Below are 18380 nucleotides of genomic sequence, written 5' to 3'. Positions count from 1 at the left end.
CCCCAACTGAACTCCAAACCAGGCACAGACCCTCACGTCTCTCAGTGGAGGGGGTCGAAGACTCCCATTGGATGGCTACTCAGGAAGGCCCAGCATGAGTTTAGCTTATGTCAGGGACTGGACCAGGCCCAGTCTGCCGTTCCATAGAAAGAGGAGCCGAAAGGGTGAACCCACTGATATTTGAGTCCTTGCTTGCACAGTTTTTCTGTGACTGGTTTAGAGTCTGTTCTATTTTTAAGCATTGGGGGGAAAGATTCTGGAAGTTTTGTATCATGTGACTGCGAAAAACTAGGTCAGCATTACCCCTAGCCACCTTCAAGATGGTTTCTTTCTCCTTAAAGAAGTGGACCCGGGTCAGAATTTCTGGGATACTGTCCGGGCAGCAAGCCATGGCTGCAATGCAATGCGCTGTGTCCAAGAGTAAGGGCTTGTCCCCCGGGCTGCCTCGGATAGCTTGGAGAAGGTCCCTAATAAAGAACAGAATGTTGTCGCCTTCCACACCCAGAGGGATCCTCTGTATGTGTATGTTGTTTCTGCAACTTCGTTTCTCTAAGTCCTCTTACATAGCCTTAAGTTCGATCTCTTGACCTTCCAGGGTGGCTATATGGCGCCAGAGCATTTCCTGATCCTCTGTATGGGAATCCATGGTGCACTCAAGGTCATCCACCTGTGTGCCCACTTCAGTAATGTTTCTACAAATATCCTGCATACAGATTTTGAAGTCTGACTTAAGGGAGCCAATTTCAAGCCTGATGTTGTTGAGAAATTTTCCATATATTTTGCATTTGGTTTTCACTACTGCAAGGCCTACCCCTTCCAATAACTAACAATGTTAACTTATCACAACTAATGAGTGATACGTTTCAGATGAGAGAAGGTAATCAGTTCATGTTTGGTGTCTTTGGAACTGTAATGAAAAAATCCTCTCTAATGGTGAAGTGGGGTTTTAAATTACATTTTTAAAAATGGCACTTTTAGAAAGCTGGCCTTTTCCTGCCTTAGCCATTTAGGGCCAGATGTACGTCCCAGAGTTTTGTGACTCGCAATTTGCGACTCATTTGGGAGTCACAAATTGCGAGCTGCAAAACCATATGTACAACAGTGTACTTTACACTGTTTGCGATTCCCAATGGGGTCGCAAATGACCTACCTCATTAATATTTATGAGGTAGATTGCAATTTGCGACCCCATTGGGAATGGCTTCACTCACAGAGATGCCACCATTTCTGTGACTGCTTTTAAATAAAGCAGTTTTTTTTTTTTTAATGCAGCCCATTTTCCTTAAAGGAAAATGGGATGCATTTCAAATACCAAAATGAAAAGTTTTATTTTCATTTCCCAGAGCAGGCAGTGGTCCATTGGACCACTGCCTGCTCTGAAAAAGTATTTTTGCTTCCATTCACAAAGTGTGGGGACCCCTTCCCGTTTGTGAATGGGTTAGCTCCAATTTGAAATTAGTGCTAACTGCGATTGTTTTGTGACCGCATTCACGGTCACAAAACAATCCTACATCGCACTGCGACTCTCAATTAGGATGGGAACGGCACTTCCTAATTGCGACTCGCAAACCATTTTTGCGATTTGGTAAATAGATTACCGAATCGCAAACAAGAGTCTGTACATCGCAAAATGCCTTTTTTCTTGTCGCAAACGGCCCGATTCTGTGAATTGAGCCGTTTGCGACAAGAAAAAAAGCTTTGTACATGTGGCCCTTTGTGCCTGCAGCCTTTCTCTGGGTCACATGGCTGGGTGTATTTGAGTGTATTTGACAGTTGGGCTTTGTGTATTCCTCCTAGGCAGCCACACAAAATAGAGAGCTTAGATGTGCCTGGATGGGACATCACTGGCAGGATGGGAGGGTGGAGATAGTCACAGCCCTACTCGCACTTTTATACTGTAGGCTGTGTCCTGCCTCCATACAAAGGGATGAGTACCCCATGTAGTTATTCTGGAGCCAAGATAGGGACAGCAGGACGCTTGGGGACTTCAAAGACAATTCCTAGAAGCTTCTCCCACCTTCAAGAAGAAGGGAACTAGGTATAAATATTGGATCTTAGACGCAACCTTTTCAGTAGACTTCTGGACCTGTCAGGAAGAAGGACTGCTGCTGTGAAGGACTGCTGTCTTGCTGTGCTGCCTTGTTGCCTGCTGCCCTCTTGCCTGGGTGAGAAGGACTGGACCTGCATCTGTTGAACCCAGAACCCCAGAGTGACTCCAAGGGCTAGTTGACTGGCTTCCTCAATTGAGCCTCATGGACAGAAGGCTCCAACAATCTCGACCCCAGCACCTAGACTCTGCTCTCTTTCAGTCTACCCTCCCAAGTGGTGCCACCCCAGTCCTGGACCCTTAGATGAAGGTCTAAGGTGTTCTACCAGCCTCTGTGGATTCAGCGGAACTGACAGATCTTCTCTGCTGCGCAGCGCAACCCTAGGCAGAATGGTGCATCTTCAGCACTGCATGGGCCTTCCCCGTCGCAAAGACCCACATCGCAGCCTGCTGCCTCTTCAGAACTGCTGCTGCATGATGCATCCTCGGTGCAGGCCCTCTCATCCCTCATTGATGACGCTGGACTCCACATCGCAGCCTTGAAGTTCCTTTGAACCAACCAATTGACCTGACTGTGAAATGCATCGTCAGCACTGGATTTAGCATTGCAAGCCCTCATCGACAGGATCATCGATGATTACGCAGGCCCTTGCACCGCTGCATCTCAGAACTGACGGATTGCTTTGGCTCTGCAACACGTTTTTGAGGGCCCTCTTAAAGCTCTGCAATCCAGGATTTAAGGTACTTTGTTCAGCAGGTCTAACTGGGTCCCTGTAGCCAGCCCGCACTAAGTTGGATTCGGCCTGAACTTGTTACTTTGCCTCGGTCCGGCATGGCCAGATATCCACAGTTGGCCCTTTGTGCTTTTTTGGGCTATTTTCAATAAATCCTTAAGATCACATATCACCAGGTATGCTATTTAGATTTCTGTCATTTTAGTCTTGATTTTTCTAATCTAGTGTGGGATCCTATTTGTGTAGTGTTTTTCACTTTATTACTGTCTGAAGTGTTGCACAAATACTTTATAAATTGCCTCTGAATTAAGCCCGACTGCTCTGTTCCAAGCTACCAAAGAGTTGATCACAGGTTAATCTAGGGTTGGCTTGTGCCTCACCCTGACAAGGATTGTGGTTGTCGCTTGCCCAGGTCTCACCCAGCAGTAAACCCAATTTCTCACACTGTCCTTTTCCATTCCTCACTTATAGGAGCTTAGAAATCCACCTAGACAGAGACCCCAGTGTACAGTAATAAAAATGACTTTTCATTACATTGGAAAACATGAACAGCTAGCACGCTTAACTGGGCTTCTCCAACGAGTAGCTTGTGAGCTGCTTGTAGCTCTCCATGTACCTGTAAATAACTCTCCAGTGTGCAGCTAACCCTATTAAAGTGTTTGTTGATGTAATATATGGTACAACAACATTGAAAAGTATGTTTTCAAGATGAAAATGTGTGTTAGTAGAACTCCTAACCTGATGTTTAAAGAATAATGGTTGAAGTTCTAAAATAAATCTGAGATATAAATCTTAGCATTGCCCTTTTTTCTAATATGCATTACCCCTAGAGAGGCATACCAAATTGGTCAGGCCTTTTATACATTACTGCTGGCAATCAGTGGTGGTAGTCTTGCACATAGTGGCCACTACTGAAAACGTATCTGATGTGGTTACTATTACAACACCAATATTAGTAACTCAGAATGATTTTCACTGAACTGAAGAGGCTTTCAAGAAAAGATTGGAGACCCCTGCGCTAACCAAATTGCACCAGAAAAAGCACCAGAAGTTAAAGCTGTTTGCATTCTGTTTGTTTACGTTGTTATCATGCTCCCGCTCTATAATTTTGTCGCTGGTCCCTGGATTCCATTTGACAGGCAATACCCCTAATCGGATACTGGTGACTGGGCATATAGGGTCCATAATATAACATTCACTGCAAACACCAGGGACACTAAGAAATACTTTTTTATTATTTATTTGATGGATCCTCTGAGATAGTAAAGACTTCAGCCTGCACCAAGAAGAAAGAAGGAATCTGTCTTGGAGTGAAGGAGTCACTCCCCTGCATCTGCAGGCACCAACTGCAACAACGACCGGCTGTCTGGATCTGCTGTCCTCCGGAACCTCGTGGATCCTGCATCACAGATGGTGGTCTGGAGTGGCTCCCTTGGTCCTCTCTGCCAGCTGCCCAACTTGGGAGACGGTAAGCCCTTGACTTTCCTTGCAGGACAGTACCCCTGTGCACCACGACTCTTGCAGCTACCAAGGCTTGTTTGCTCCTGCTCCAAGGGATCTTCAGGCTCCGTGTAGCCCCAGCCCCCAGCACCCCATCCTCCCAAGCACAGTCTCCTCTCTGCTGCTTCAGTGACTTGGGACTCCTCTTCAGGTGTGCTGGCTGGGCCTCACTGCAACTTACTGTGCCTGCTGTTAGTGGGTTGTCTGTGGGGGCTGCAACTGCTTCTTTTGGCTCTCCCGTTGGCTCTCCCAACTGCTGAGGGTCGATACCCTGGGCCTTGCTGGTCCTTTTCAGCCTTGCAACTTTTCTTTTGTTCCTCTTGCATTTGCCAAGGCTTGGTTCTCCTGCACCACTGACCATCTGCGACCCGACAACCAAAGTGGGACACCATCTGCACTGCTCCAAGGACTCCTCTTCAGCTCCTGGGCTCCACAGCTGGTCTTCTTCCTCCCTCGTCGACCTGGTTCTGCATCCACAGAAGCGTGGGTAGTGTCTCCTGCCCCCATTGGACACTCCATTGTGGACTGGACTCTGTCCCTGTCTTTTGCAGGTCCTCTTCTACTGGAATCCACCTTTAGTTTCTTCTTGTCTGGTCCTGTTCACGTACAATCCTTTTTCCAAGTCCTCCTGTTAGTCCTTGGGAAGACCAGGTACTTACATCTGCTCTCCTGGTCGCTGGGGGTCACTCTGGTACTCACCTTGGGGTTCCTAGTTCCTCCATCTCCTCTCTAACAAGTCCACATCCTTGGATGGGGTACTGCATCTTGCATTCCACTTTCTTAGTATATGCTTTGGCACTCCCTATTTTCTAATACTATTGCCAATGCTTGTTGTTTTTATGCTCCTTACTGATTGCTAATGTGTATATAATTAGTGTGTACTTACCTCCAGTTGGGGGGATCTGCCTATAAGTATTCTTGCATTGTGTTACTATAACAAAGTACCTTTATTTTTGTAACACTGTGTGGTTCTTTCATGTGTGATAAGTGTCCGTGTGACTTGTGGTATTACATAAGCTTTGCACGTCTCCTAGATAAGTCTTGGCTACTCATTCACAGCTACTTCTAGAGAGCCCTGGCTTCCTTGACACTACCTACACTTCACCAATACCTAATACTGGACCTGGCATAAGGTGATAACACCATAGGTGTCCACCACACACCAGGCCAGCTTCCTAAATTGGTGGCAGCGGTGGGTTAAGACACTTGCAATTGCCTTACCACTTATGTCACTAGTGACTTTCCACAGGAAAGCCCACCACTAGTTGCTAGGAACACACTGCCCTCAATGATCAGGATCACTAGGCTCTTAGTTTGGGTTAGTTGGGGGTCTAGCATGATCTTTCTCCAGACTTTCAGGGAGCCTAGTTGTTAGAGTAGTCAGGTGCGCCAACACCACTCTAGCAAGATGTCTTCAGTGGAAAACACATCTCAGGTCCAAGACTTTCAATATGAGAGCTATACTTTCCAAGAGTTGAGCGAGAGGTGTGCTTCCAGGAAGCTGAAGACAGGGTGAAATCCCAACAAGACTCTACTTCTGGGGTTACTGCTCCAGGCTGACCAGGACAATGTAGGTAGCCAGGAGGAGGAGGAGGAAGTAGAGACTGGCCCTCCAATCTTAGACAGGGTAGATTTAGGCTACACTGGGAAGGGCTAGGAGGAACCTGGGGTACAACCACAGCCCTGTTAGGAGCACTGTAGGTAGTGAGAAGGGGGGTGACTCAAGTAGGCCCACTTTTACTCCTAGAGGGTTGGCTCAAAGGGTCCCCAGGAGGAGGGAAAGGTCCTCCTCAGTCAACACCCAAGTCCCATCAGTGTCTGATGTGACCCACTGCTTCAACTCAGGGGAAGGCTCTCGAGATAGGAAACTCAGGAAACTGAGGTTGGAGGAGGCCAGCCTGAGACTGAAGCTGCAGTTAGCCCCAGATAAGTAGACCTTAGCAGTGGAGAGGGAGAGAGGATTTGAGGCTAGCTCGCCATGGTGGCAGCAATATCAACTTCAGGGACAGCAAAGTCAGGGAGAACTCCTATGACTCTAGGAACCGGAGCAAGATAGTCCCACCTTACAAGGTGGGAGATGACATCCTCAAGCAGTTCACCGCTTAGAGAGGGCCTGTAAAGTACAAAAGGTCCCTCAGAGACAGTGGGCAGCAATCGTGTGGCTCTCCATCTCTGACTAAGGCAGAGACAACCTTCTCACTGTCAGAGAGAAGGAGGCAGATGATTACACAGCACTTAAGAATGCACTCTTAGATGGATTTGGGTTAACCACTGAGCAATATAGGATCAGGTTCAGGGAGACTAAAAAGGAGTCCTCCCGGGATTGGATAGATTTTGTGGACTGCACTGTTAAAGCTCTGGAAGGCTGAATGCATGGGAGCATAGTAAGTTATTACTAGGGCTTGTATAATTTAATTCTGAGAGAGCATATTCTTAATAACTACATCAATACCTGGTTGACTCTGATCAGACCGCTCCCCAAGAACTGGGAAAGAAGGCAGACAAATGGGTCTGCACCAGAGTTGTTAGGAAAACTCCCACAGGCGGTGATCACAAGAATCAGCACACAGGTGGAGACAAAACCAAAGAAAAAGAGTTTTCATCAGTCCCACAAAACGTTTCTGGGGGTGGGTCTAAGTTCTCTTCCTCTTCCTACAAGAAACTTTGGTGCTACATCTGTAGAAAACAAGGCCAAAGGACAGGTGACAGCACCTGTCCTAAAAAGAGCACCAAGCCTCCTACCACTACTACCCCTAGTGCACCTAGCTGTAGCAATAATAGTGGTATTAATAGTAATCAGTTCAAAAGTGTAGCTGGGCTCACCTTAGGGCCTGTAGTGGGCTCTGGGCTAGTGAGGGAGTCCACTGAGGCTGTGTTGGTCTCTGATGGTGGCATTGACCTTGCCAACCTAGCTGTGTATCCCCTTAATATGGGTAATTACAGGCAGCACCCCTTGATAAATGGTATTGAGGCTGAGACCTACAGGGACACAGGTGCCAGTCTCACTATGTTGAGTGTAAAACTGGTGTCACCTGAACAACACCTACTTTGTCACATGTACCAGTGACTGATGCTCACAACAACACTGTATGCCAATCCATGGCAGTTATTGAGTTTAGCTTGGGCTTACTTGGCCCTAAAAAGGTTGTAGTGTCCTCTGATCTACCTGTAGAGTGTCTGCTCTGTAATGACTTGGAGACTTCAGCATGGGCTCAAGTGAATTTGGAGGCCCATGCAGCAATGCTGGGCATCCCTGGGCATGTATTTGCCCTGGCCAGAGCACAGGCCAAAAAGAAAAGAGAACAGGAATTCCTGGAGCCTATAAAAATGGCACAGGAGGCTCCTAAAAAGAAAGGCAGTCAGGGTAAAATATTTCACTATTATGTGTGTGAGACCACCTAGTCTGTAAAAGGAACGGACACTCTACACACACCTCCCCATAGAATTAAACCCACGCCTAATTGGTACTATTAGTTGAGGGTGCACTAATCCAGTTTCACCTTCACCTCTGACCACCCCACACTTCCAGTGGTATATAGGGTAAAATATTTCCTCCTGCTCAACTTCCAGTGAGGATTCTACTCCTGGGGAGAGGAATCTACTCCTTAGGTGGAACCTACACCAGAGGAGCTCAAAGCTGACATAGCTGAAGTCTTGGGTGCGGGGGGCACCAGGAAGGAACTCAGTTTGGAACAGCAAACCTGTCCCACACTGGAAAGCTTAAGGCACAAAGCTGCCGCACAAGAGGCAGAGGATGCCAGTGATACCCATAGGATATATTGGGCTAACAGCCTTCTTTGTTCAGAGACAAGGGACCCTAAACCTGGTGCCACCAGGAGACTGGTCCTACCTCTGAAATTCAGGGTGTTCCTGTTACCTTAGCAAATGACATACCCCTTGCAGGCCACTTGGGGCAAAGCAGGACTTGGGGCAGGCTTGTCCCTCACTTTCACTGGCCCCACATGTCTGAAGACACCAAGGAGTTTTGTCCCTCCTGTGTCACCTGTCAAGCCAGTGGCGAGACAGGGGGCACCCATATGCCCCCTTAATTCCACTACCAGTGTTTGGGGTATCCTTTGAGAGGGATGGGGTGGATATTGTTGGCGCCCTGGACCCTCCAACAGCCTCTGGAAACAGATTCATACTGGGGGCAGCCCCTGCAGTAGCTAAGGCCCTCTTGGGAATTTTCTCAAGGGTGTGTTTTTCTGAAGAGGTGGTATCAGACAGAGGTGCAGACTTCATGTCTGCTTACCTTAAAGCTACGTGGAAAGAGTGTGGTGTTACATATAAATTCACCACTCCTTTCCATCCACAAACAAATTGGTTAGTTGAAAGGTTCAACAGGACCCTCAGAGGCATGATAATGGGACTCTCAGAGAAACTCAGAAGGAGGTAGGATGTCCTGTTACCTTGCCTTCTCTTTGCCTACATGGAGGTTCCTCAAAAGGGAGTGATCTACAGCCCCTTTGAACTTTTGTTTGGATACCCTGTTAGGGGTCCACTTGCCCTTGTGAAAGAAGGCTGGGAGCAACCTCTCAAGCCTCCAAAACAGGACATTGTGGATTATGTAATGGGCCTCAGATCTGGAATAGCTGAATACATAAAAAGTGCATCCAACAATCTTCAGGCCAGCCAAGAACTGCAGAAGCAGAGGCATTACCAGAAGGCTGTGCTGACTTTCACACAATCAACTGGACGGGCGGCATACGGCCGGCCCGTCTGTACCTCTGGTCACCGTCTCGGTTATCATCTGAATCGCCGCATAGCAACTATTAGTTACACTTTCCTTCAGAATCTCCATATGCCTTTGTGTATGTGCACATCGCGAACAACAATTTTGCTTCATTTGGAGTACTACCTTTGCCCTGAAGAAACCCATTTGTATAGGGCGAAACGCGCTGGCTGCTTCTTTTCATGAAATGTATTTTGTAACAAGCTTCCTTCACCAATTAAAGCCTTTGGGAAGAAACTAATAGAAGCTTTATTTGCTCAATAGTATTGGACTTTTTGTACTCATTGTGTCTCATTGAGTGTTTTGAAGTGGTGCACCCCCTAAATGTTGTTGCATTCCCAGAAGGCTGTGCTGACTGTTTGCCAGCCAGGATAGAAGGTGAGGTCCTGGAGCCTGTGGTTCCCAGGGCACTCCAGGACAAGTGGAGTGGCCCACACACAATTGTGGAGAGAAAGGGTGAGGTCACCTATCTGGTTGACCTAGGCACTCCTAGAAGCCCCCACAGGGTGCTTCATGTGAACAGCCAGAAACCCTATAATGATAGGGCTCACATGACTTTGCTCATGGCCACTGATGAGGGACAGGAAGAAGAGAGTGACCCTCTCCCTGAGCTCTTCTCTCACAATACTGTGGATGGCTCAGTCGATGGGGTTGTACTGGCAGACTGCCTTTCTGAGCAACAAAAGGAAGACTGGAGACAACTTTTAAGTCAGTTCTCTTAATTGTTTTCTTTGACTCCTGATCAAACTACATGGTGTGAACACACCATTGACACAGGTGACAGCCTACCTGTTAAAAGCAAAATATACAGGCAGCTGACCATTTCAAGGAATGCATCAAAGCTGGGGTGCAAAAGATGCTAGATCTGGGAGTTATTGAGCCTTCAGACAGCCCTTGGGCTAGTCCTGTAGTCCTTGTACCAAAATCCCACTCTGAAAATGGCAAAAGAGAGATGAGGATCTCTGTATACTATAGAAGCCTCAATACTGTAACAAAAAACTGATGCTCATGATATGAGCAGAGGTGCCTGTACGAACTCCAGTTCCATTACACTGGACTTCCTAAGTGCGGGGAAGCCATTTTACTGGTGTACTGGACACAGGTCACCACCTGTGTCCAGCTACTTAATGGTAACTCCGAACCTAGGCATGTTTGGTATCAAACATGTCGGAATCATACCCCAATACTGTTCCTAGAATTGGTTGTATGATTCCATGCACTCTGGGGGCTCCTTAGATGACCCAAGTATTGCTCCTACCAGTCCTCTGGGGTTTTCTGGGCAGCCCGCGCTGCTGCCACCCATCAGACAGGTTTCTGCCCTCCTGCTGCTTGACCAGCTCTGGCAGGGGAAGGCAGAACAAAGGATTTCCTGTGGAAGAGGGAGGCAACACCCTCTCCCTTGGAAATAGGTGTTACAAGGCTCGGGAGGGGCAGCCTCCTCAAGCCATGTGTTTGCTTTGAAGGGCACATTTGGTGCCCTCCTTGCATAAACCGGGTTGCACCGGTCCAGGAACCCCCGATCCCTGCTCTGGCGCGAAACCTGATAAAGGAAAGAGGAGTGACCACTTCCCTGTCCATCACCACCCAAAGGGTGGTGCCCAGAGCTCCTCCAGGTGGCCACTTGATTCTGCCATCTTAAAACCAAGATGTGCAGAGGCCCCTCGGAGCATCTGAGTGGCCAGGCCAGGTAGGTGACATCACAGACCCCTCCTGATAGGTGCTTACCTTACTAGACGACCTAACCCCCTTTTAGGACTATCTAGGGACTCCCTTGAGGGTGGGTCTCCAGATTTGATGTTGAAGATTCCACTAGGACTCCTCTGCATCACTTACTTAATCTTCTGCCCACTGGAACCACACTGCACTCTTCAGGAACCGACAATCTGCAACTTCAGCAAAGACTCTGCTTTGCAGCATTGTTTCTCCAGCTCATTCTAGCAACTGCAGCATTTCCCCAGCTGTGCATCCTCTGAGGTGGGCGAGACTTCAGTCTGCACCAAGAAGGAAGAAGGAATCTCCCTTGGAGTGAAGGAGTCACTCCCCTGTATCTGCAGGCACCAACTGCAAAGACGACCGGCTGCGTGGATCTGCTCTCCTCTGGAACCGCGTGGATCTTGCATCACAGGTGGTGATTTGGAGTGGCCCTCTTGGTCCTCTCTGCCATCTGCCCAACTTGCAAGACGGTAAGCCCCTGCCTCTCCTTGCAGGACAGTAGCCCTGTGAACAGTGACTTTTGCAGCTACCAAGACATGTTTGCTCCTGTTCCAAGGGATCTTCAGGCTTCGTATAGCCCCGGGCCCCCAGCACTCCATTCTGCCAAGCACAGTGTCCTCTCTGCTGTTCCAGCGACGTGGGACTTCTCTTTAGGTATGCTGACTGGGCCTCACTGCGACTTACTGTGCCTGCTGCCAGTGTTTTGCCTGTGGGTGCTGTGACTGCTTCTGTTGGCTCTCCCGACTTCTGACGGTCACCTCGGACTCTCCTCCCTGGCTCGAGTCCCCTGGGCCTTGCTAGTCCTTTTCAGCCTTGCAACTCTTATTTTGTGCCTCTTGCATTTGCCAAGGGTTGTTGGTGGTTCTCCTGCAACACTGACCATCTGCGACCCGATAACCGACGTGGGACACCATCTGCACTGCACTAGAAGGGGAGTTTAAGGCCTGGCTAGTAAATTTAGAAGCCTTTTAGCTAGAAGTCAAGCACCGACCACAAATCTCCTTCTCTGTTTTTGGGATATCCTTTACATAACCGACCAAAGCCAACAGTGGAGAGGAGGTGATCTGGTGGTCAGCCATCTTAGACAGATTCAAATATTTGATTCCAAAAAGTAATTATTCATGGACAGTTCTATGTCAGATTGAAGTAATCCCCCCTACGATGGCTGCATCTTGGGTCCATCGAGTCCACTTCAAGTCCCACAGCATATAACCTAGCTGGCGTATAATGCACCCTGTGCCAACACTTAAAGTTTGATAGCCCATGTCTGCTGTTAAGTGAAATGTTCCTGTCTTGCATACAGTAGTAGCACCATCATTTATCTGGACATTCCTGGCCTACATCCTCCTCCCATTTTCGTTTGACATGTGCCTGTGTCACTTCCTCGGCCTCCTACGCCACCTTATAAAGCCTGGTTATTATATCTTAAGGCAAAGGGAAGACTGATAAGTTTTTAAGACCCCCGAAGAAGAGCACCCTCCTTTACACCTTCACGTACACTTCTGCTTATCCATGGAAGTCCCTGTGAAAAGACTTTGTAGTGCCCAAGCTTGAAACGGGAGTCTGCTACTTTTTTTGTTTTAAAATATTAGAAAGTTATTAAAAAGGTAACTTTGCACGTTTTACATATTGTAATTAATATGGTAAAAAGTATTGGTTTGGGGTCTCAAACCTGCATTGAGATGGTCTTTAATTTTGGGTTCATTTTTTAGGTCTTGCGTAGAGACAGTTTTTGTTGTTTGTTGACCTCATGAATTAAACAAAAAAAACATACATACAAGAGATTTGGGTCAGCACACATTATCCATTGGTCTGTTCAGCATTTTGTTTTCGCCCGCACACTGCATAGGGCAGTGGGTCAGCACACTCCAGCCTTTGGCTCTCATGCAGTGGGAGAAACAGCACTTGCCTGATAACAGGTTTACATGTTCCTGGAAAGAAGTGCACATTAGTGCTAGGGCTGGTGGGCCTACACTTTGCTTTGTTTGTTTCTTTCCTTTATGGTTTTATTATTTTAGACCCATCCTTGCGTGTTTAAAATATGCCATCAGGTTACAAAGAGTACCTCTCATTTGTGCCAAAAATACTCGTATTTATTTGACTGTGAAGTGCATTAAAACTAAAAAGGCTTTCTGTGATTGTTCTATAATTCTGTCTGCTGAGAAGCACCTGTACTGGTCTATTACAGCTATGTGCTATTATTATTCTTTAATCAAAATTCCATTTCTTTAAAGCATTTGGACTTGCGGGTTAAAATGCAACGTGCGGTCTTTCTTATTCCTCTTATTTTCCCGTCATGTGCTTGTAACAAAAAGGGGATAAAAAATGCACCCGCTTGCCAAAACCATCCTTACTGGCGTAACTAAAGCTTGTTGCTCCTGCCATGGGTTCCAGTGCATTATATCTCTTTCTGGTCAAGAAAATTTGAAATAACTGACTTACTTTCCTCTCACAGGCCACGCGGACACTAACCCCTTTTACGTCAACGGGCTGAGCCCAGCGATCGCCAGCATGGACACGCAGAGAGCGAGCGCCGGCGTCACGCTCCGGAAGCGCGTCAACAGGCCTTCCCTCCCCAACTTCCCCACCGTCAGCCAAGATGTCAGCGACAGCCGCCATCCCTCAGGTGTGCCAACCGTTACGTGGCTCTTCCTAATTAATTAATTAATTTACTTATTCTATTTCTTTTGAACTTGAACAGAGACCTACCAAATTGGTTCTGGTAAAACGCCAAATGTGAGTCTCTTCACAACCCTTGTACTTGTAGCCAGTGCTTTAAATTGGCCGGTACTGAGTTTTTAGTTTCAGAGGGAGTACCTGCACTTCCCAAGAAAAATGTAATACTTTTAATTGCAGAGTACCGGCACTTCTCACGAACAAGCAGATACTCTGGTACAGAGTACCTGCACTTCTGTTTTTCCATTTCAAGCACTGCTTATAGCAAGTCCTTACGAGCACTATAAATCGAACTGGACAATGTCATCTCACATAAAATTCAGCACTTTTGAACTATACATTTCTCAATGGCATAAGTTCCAAGCTTCACCACTAGCAAACCTCAGGAGCTACCAAGTATGTAGCTGGTACCTGTACCCAGTGCTTGAAATGGAAAAATTAAAGTGCAGGTACTCAGTGCCAGAGTACCTGCTTGTTTCCCAGAAGTACCGGTACTCTCCAATTAAAAGTATTACGTTTTTCTTGAGATGTGCTGATACTCTCCCTCTCAAAATAAAAAAGGGCCGTAACTCAGTACCAGACAGCCTATTTAAAGCACTGCCTGTACCCTTTACTTTCAAAATTTTCTAGGCCACGCCTGTCAGCATATATCTCTACAGAGAATGTGTCCAAGAAATACACAAAGAAGCAGCCTCATATTGCGCTCACTTAATGCCAAGAAACCTGTAATCTTAAGAATGTGTTCATAATCTAGAAAAAAATGACAGCCAAATTCTGTGTTGCAAAAACAGTTCTGTGCATTTCTCTGTACCCACCTTGCGCACCTACACTGGGTCCAGATTTACTAATTTTATACGCAGCTCAATGCAGCATCCCGATTTGCTCTACTGTATTGTGCAACTGGGAAAATACGGCGCAAAGCTGTGTCTACTAAGACTGGCCTGCTACTGTCATCCCTGCACTGGCACTTAAACAAGGCTGTCGTGTATGACCCACGGGCCCGCGCCATTGTGCAGTGGTGAGTGTGCGCTGTCTAGCAAAAGATTTGTACTGGAAGCATAACCTTTGCTTACAGGTTCCTATGCAACGACAAACTGAGACGGTTCCCATGCACTGGACGTGTGCAACACATATCTCCTTGCTCCTGCTTTAGGTACTCCGTAATTGTGACGCAAAGCCTGATCTGGCTCGCTTAGTGGATTGGGCTTTGCGTCAAAACCTATGGGTGTTTGAGCTGATCTACCCCAGTAATGGCCATTTGACACCCCTTAGCTGCACAGTAACAAAAAGCTGCACAAAGCTAAATTTGAACTGAGGAAAGAGCACCTTTATACATCAAAATGCCTTTTGCTCTGGTTAGTAAATAGCATGATCTAACAAGTGCTCTCTCTGGACACCGGACGTACCATAACGCAGCGCCTAATCACAAGCAGATTTGACTATGGCAACACACTCTATGCCTGTATCCCAGCCCATCTTCTACTCAGACTTAAAACTATCCAAAACGCTGTCGCCAGACTCGTCCTCGACCTCCCACACTCAACCCACATCACACCACTCCTCAGAGAGCTCCAGTGGCTCCCCATTCAGAAGTGCTGCCAGTTCAAACTTTTCGTTCAAGTCATTAAACATACAGGACTTGCAAACCTCAGTCACCGGCTTCACTTCAACCAATCCACCAGACAACTTTGCTCAGTATCACTTTCACTCACACACACACTCCGCAACCACAGAAGCAGAACGGGAGGTTGAGTATTCTTTTATGAAGTTGCCAAATCCTGGAATACCTCCCCCAACAGATCAGGGCATCCTCCTCACTTTTTGAATTCTGCAGGAAACTCAAGACCTTGATTTTCAATTAGTCGTCTTGGGGGACAATTGAGATTGTCTGTACTTTGGTCCAGTCTCACCACTCACCTACTCCTCACCTGATACCCTCATGGGTGCCAAGTAGAACTCTAGAAATCCACCTTACATTACATTACACCTGCTCTGCGTTGACTTGCACCTTTGTAAATCCTCAGCAAATCTGGGCTTAGTGTCTCAAAAGTTTGTTGTAAGAGGGAAAATTGGGCGCAAACCTACCCAAACAACCTAATTTTTTAATAGGGCTCAAGGGAGAATATTTCTCCACCTAGAGAAAATATTATTTAGTTGGTAAAAAAAGTAACAAAAGTTAAAGCAGCTTTTCCAGTAGTGAAATTCAGCAGGTTACCGAATAGGAATATGCACAGAAACCAACAATTACATTAGAAGATCTTTGATAATTAACAATTGTGTTGAGTTCAGATATCCACATTTACTGGCAAGTATGACTTATTTTGCCTTCTAGTGGCTTAGTAAACACCTTTATTTTGGCTTTTCTCAGGTGTACCCCCATGGACAGAGAATTAGCTGTCAGGTATTAGTAGGATCATCTTTCCATGGTTTGACTTCAGGAAAAGCCACAAGGTCACGTTTTGGGGTTCTCTGGACCCTTGCATCCTTGCAGTTATGGTCTGCCAGTCGTGCCAATGTGGCTGTGGTGGCTGACTCTCTTAGTGTAGAAAACACACATGACCAACCACAGTCTACCCAATCAATGGAACCTAAGTATACTAAAACAAAAAACAATAGGTTCCATGGGACTCATTCAAGTTTCCCCATTAGGCGAAAGTACATATCAGTGGTTGATTATCTACACAATCCCAATTTTATTGTTTTTTATACAAGGTGCCAGACAATGTGTCAAAGTGCAGATGGCATAGTGCTCATAAGTGTAATGGTCCAGTAGTTAAAATATGATACATATATAGAACTTGGGAATCCATGGTTCAAACATGTCAGTCCATCTTAGATACTGTTCCAGAATACTAAGTTCCTGTGAAAGATTCCCACGTGAGTGTCAATGTTTCAACCCACAGATTAGTTATAGTGGGTCTCTTCAGGACCAAAATTCCATTTGACCAAGCACCTCTAAGTCAACACAGAACATCTGATCCAAGAGTGTATCTGAAAAACATCTGTATATTTAATTTATACGGCATTTATGCAGTATTTGTTTATTTTCACCCTCCAAACAGCTCATTCCCTGCCAGCAAATTCCCTGACTTCGAGAGAGTCTGATGCTGATTTGGAGAATCCAGAATCCATGGAGATCAGGCCTTTCTCTCATCCAGAACAGGGGCTGATTGATGCCTTGAAGTGTCTTCATCACAAGGACTGGTGAGCAACTGTAAAAAGCCATCTTCCCCAGCAGGTATTGGGGACTCTCCTCCCAACACAGGCCATTTAGATAGCTTTATCCATTTTATAGGTAGTGAGGAAGAGAAAGTTCTTTCGTATACCCAGTTAAAGTGAATTTGTAGCTACATTACTTTTGAGGCACCATTAAGATGTAGCTATTTCTTGGAGTACATGGTGTATTTACGGTCTGCCCCATTGACCCTCAACCGCATGTGTTTATTAATAGAACACCAAAGTTTAGTGCTTCTGACCGTGCTCCAGGCTCGCCCCCTCTGATGCTAACAACAATTGCAGAAGGGGCACGAGTAGAGGGCGGGGGTCACAAACTCCCTCTCATCAGCAGTGATTCTGCCAGGGAAAGGAGCTTTCTCCATTCAACACATGCCATCTTGCTAAACTCCATCTGTTTGATGTACCACCCTTAGTGGCAAGGGTATGCCCAGGTGTGGGTCCTATGCTCACTGTGCCACTAGAGCAATGCTTCATCCAACTTATGAACACTAATCAGGGTAAAACCAGCCTTTGGTTGCTTGTAAAAAAAAGAGTCAAGACTGGTTTGCATATGTCTGGGTCCAAACTGAGTTGGCATGGTGGGCAAAAGGATAAAGGATTAAAAAGCGACTCTGAGCGACTGGCATTGGTTAGACGTATGGCAAGAATTCCTCCCATCACCTTTTGTGTGTTCGATTTTGCTAAACTCTAACATTGGCAAGGGGGGGTGGTATCTGCCATCTGACTAGAGGTACGCCTATCCAAAAAAGTTCCAAACCAACACCACCAACCATAGTGTCTGTACTGTTTCCTCTTCAAGTGAACACAGCCGCCAGTTGAATGCCCCGCCAGATGGGGACCTAGATTGGTCACCAAGAGTACCTCTGCCATCAGAGAGAGAAAGAGGGCTTGGAGAAGGGCGATGCTATCACTGTGTATAACTGAATAAAATGCCCCCTATTGTATGATACAAGGTTATTGAAATCTACCTAAGACTTCTGTGATAATATAAATGAACTCTGCCTTAGTGCGATTCCTTTAAATGGTCGATAATTTGCAACATCCTTACAATGTTATGTATGACTGCACTTTGGTACTTTTTAGTATATATAAGGATTGTTACCCAAAGGCCACAGTGGTTGGTGAAAAGCTCACAAACATTGCCTGGTCTTTGGAATACTATAAAGACAGGACTGATGCAATCTTTAAAAAAAAAAATCTTTTTATTAGTAATCTCAAAACTATTGTTGCTTATAATAGACAATTGACAGCGATTGTTATAACATCCCTTAATCCTGCAAGAGAAGTTTCTAATAACAGAATCATTTACATAATAAACATACAGCGTCATTTTGAGCAATAAAGTCAGCGAAGGATCTAGAAAATGTCTTGCCTCTCCTTGTTTATTGACCTCCTTCCACTCTTTCTTCCTCCCAGTCACCCCCTTATATGTGCTCCAGCAGCCCCCTATCTTGTCCCACTTCTTGGGGCACCCCCTGCTCTGATAAACCACCCTCTCTGCCCCCTGGCACCAGTCCAGATCGGACTTCCACTCTCCAACGCTGGAAGGATGCCTCGCTCCCCTGGCTCTTGCTATGTTGCGTTTATCTACAATTGCTGCGATGGCCAGCCACAACCTTAGGTATTTTGGCCAGCTCTCTTCCCCACTGATGTTTAAGAGGAGTAACTTAGGACCCAGGAGGACCTCCTGCCCAAACACGCTGGCCATAATCGCAGTTACAGTTTCCCAGAAAAGTCTGAT

General features: G+C 46.4%; 1 protein-coding gene across 5 annotated transcripts in view; it reads left to right on the top strand.

Moving 5' to 3' along the window:
- Nucleotides 1-18380, top strand: part of TOGARAM2 (TOG array regulator of axonemal microtubules 2) — a 447421-nt gene that overhangs the window by 340345 nt on the left and 88696 nt on the right. For all 5 annotated transcript variants that reach the window (XM_069236205.1, XM_069236204.1, XM_069236208.1 and 2 more), the window contains 2 exons: nt 13182-13352; nt 16465-16606. In XM_069236205.1, the coding sequence (XP_069092306.1) occupies nt 13182-13352; nt 16465-16606 (313 nt within the window). The remainder of the gene's footprint in view (nt 1-13181; nt 13353-16464; nt 16607-18380) is intronic.

Source organism: Pleurodeles waltl, chromosome 5, assembly GCF_031143425.1.
Source record: "Pleurodeles waltl isolate 20211129_DDA chromosome 5, aPleWal1.hap1.20221129, whole genome shotgun sequence".
NCBI classification, from domain to species: domain Eukaryota; kingdom Metazoa; phylum Chordata; class Amphibia; order Caudata; family Salamandridae; genus Pleurodeles; species Pleurodeles waltl.
The sequence above is the reverse complement of the archived record's forward strand: the minus strand, read 5'-3'. Positions and strand labels throughout refer to the sequence as shown.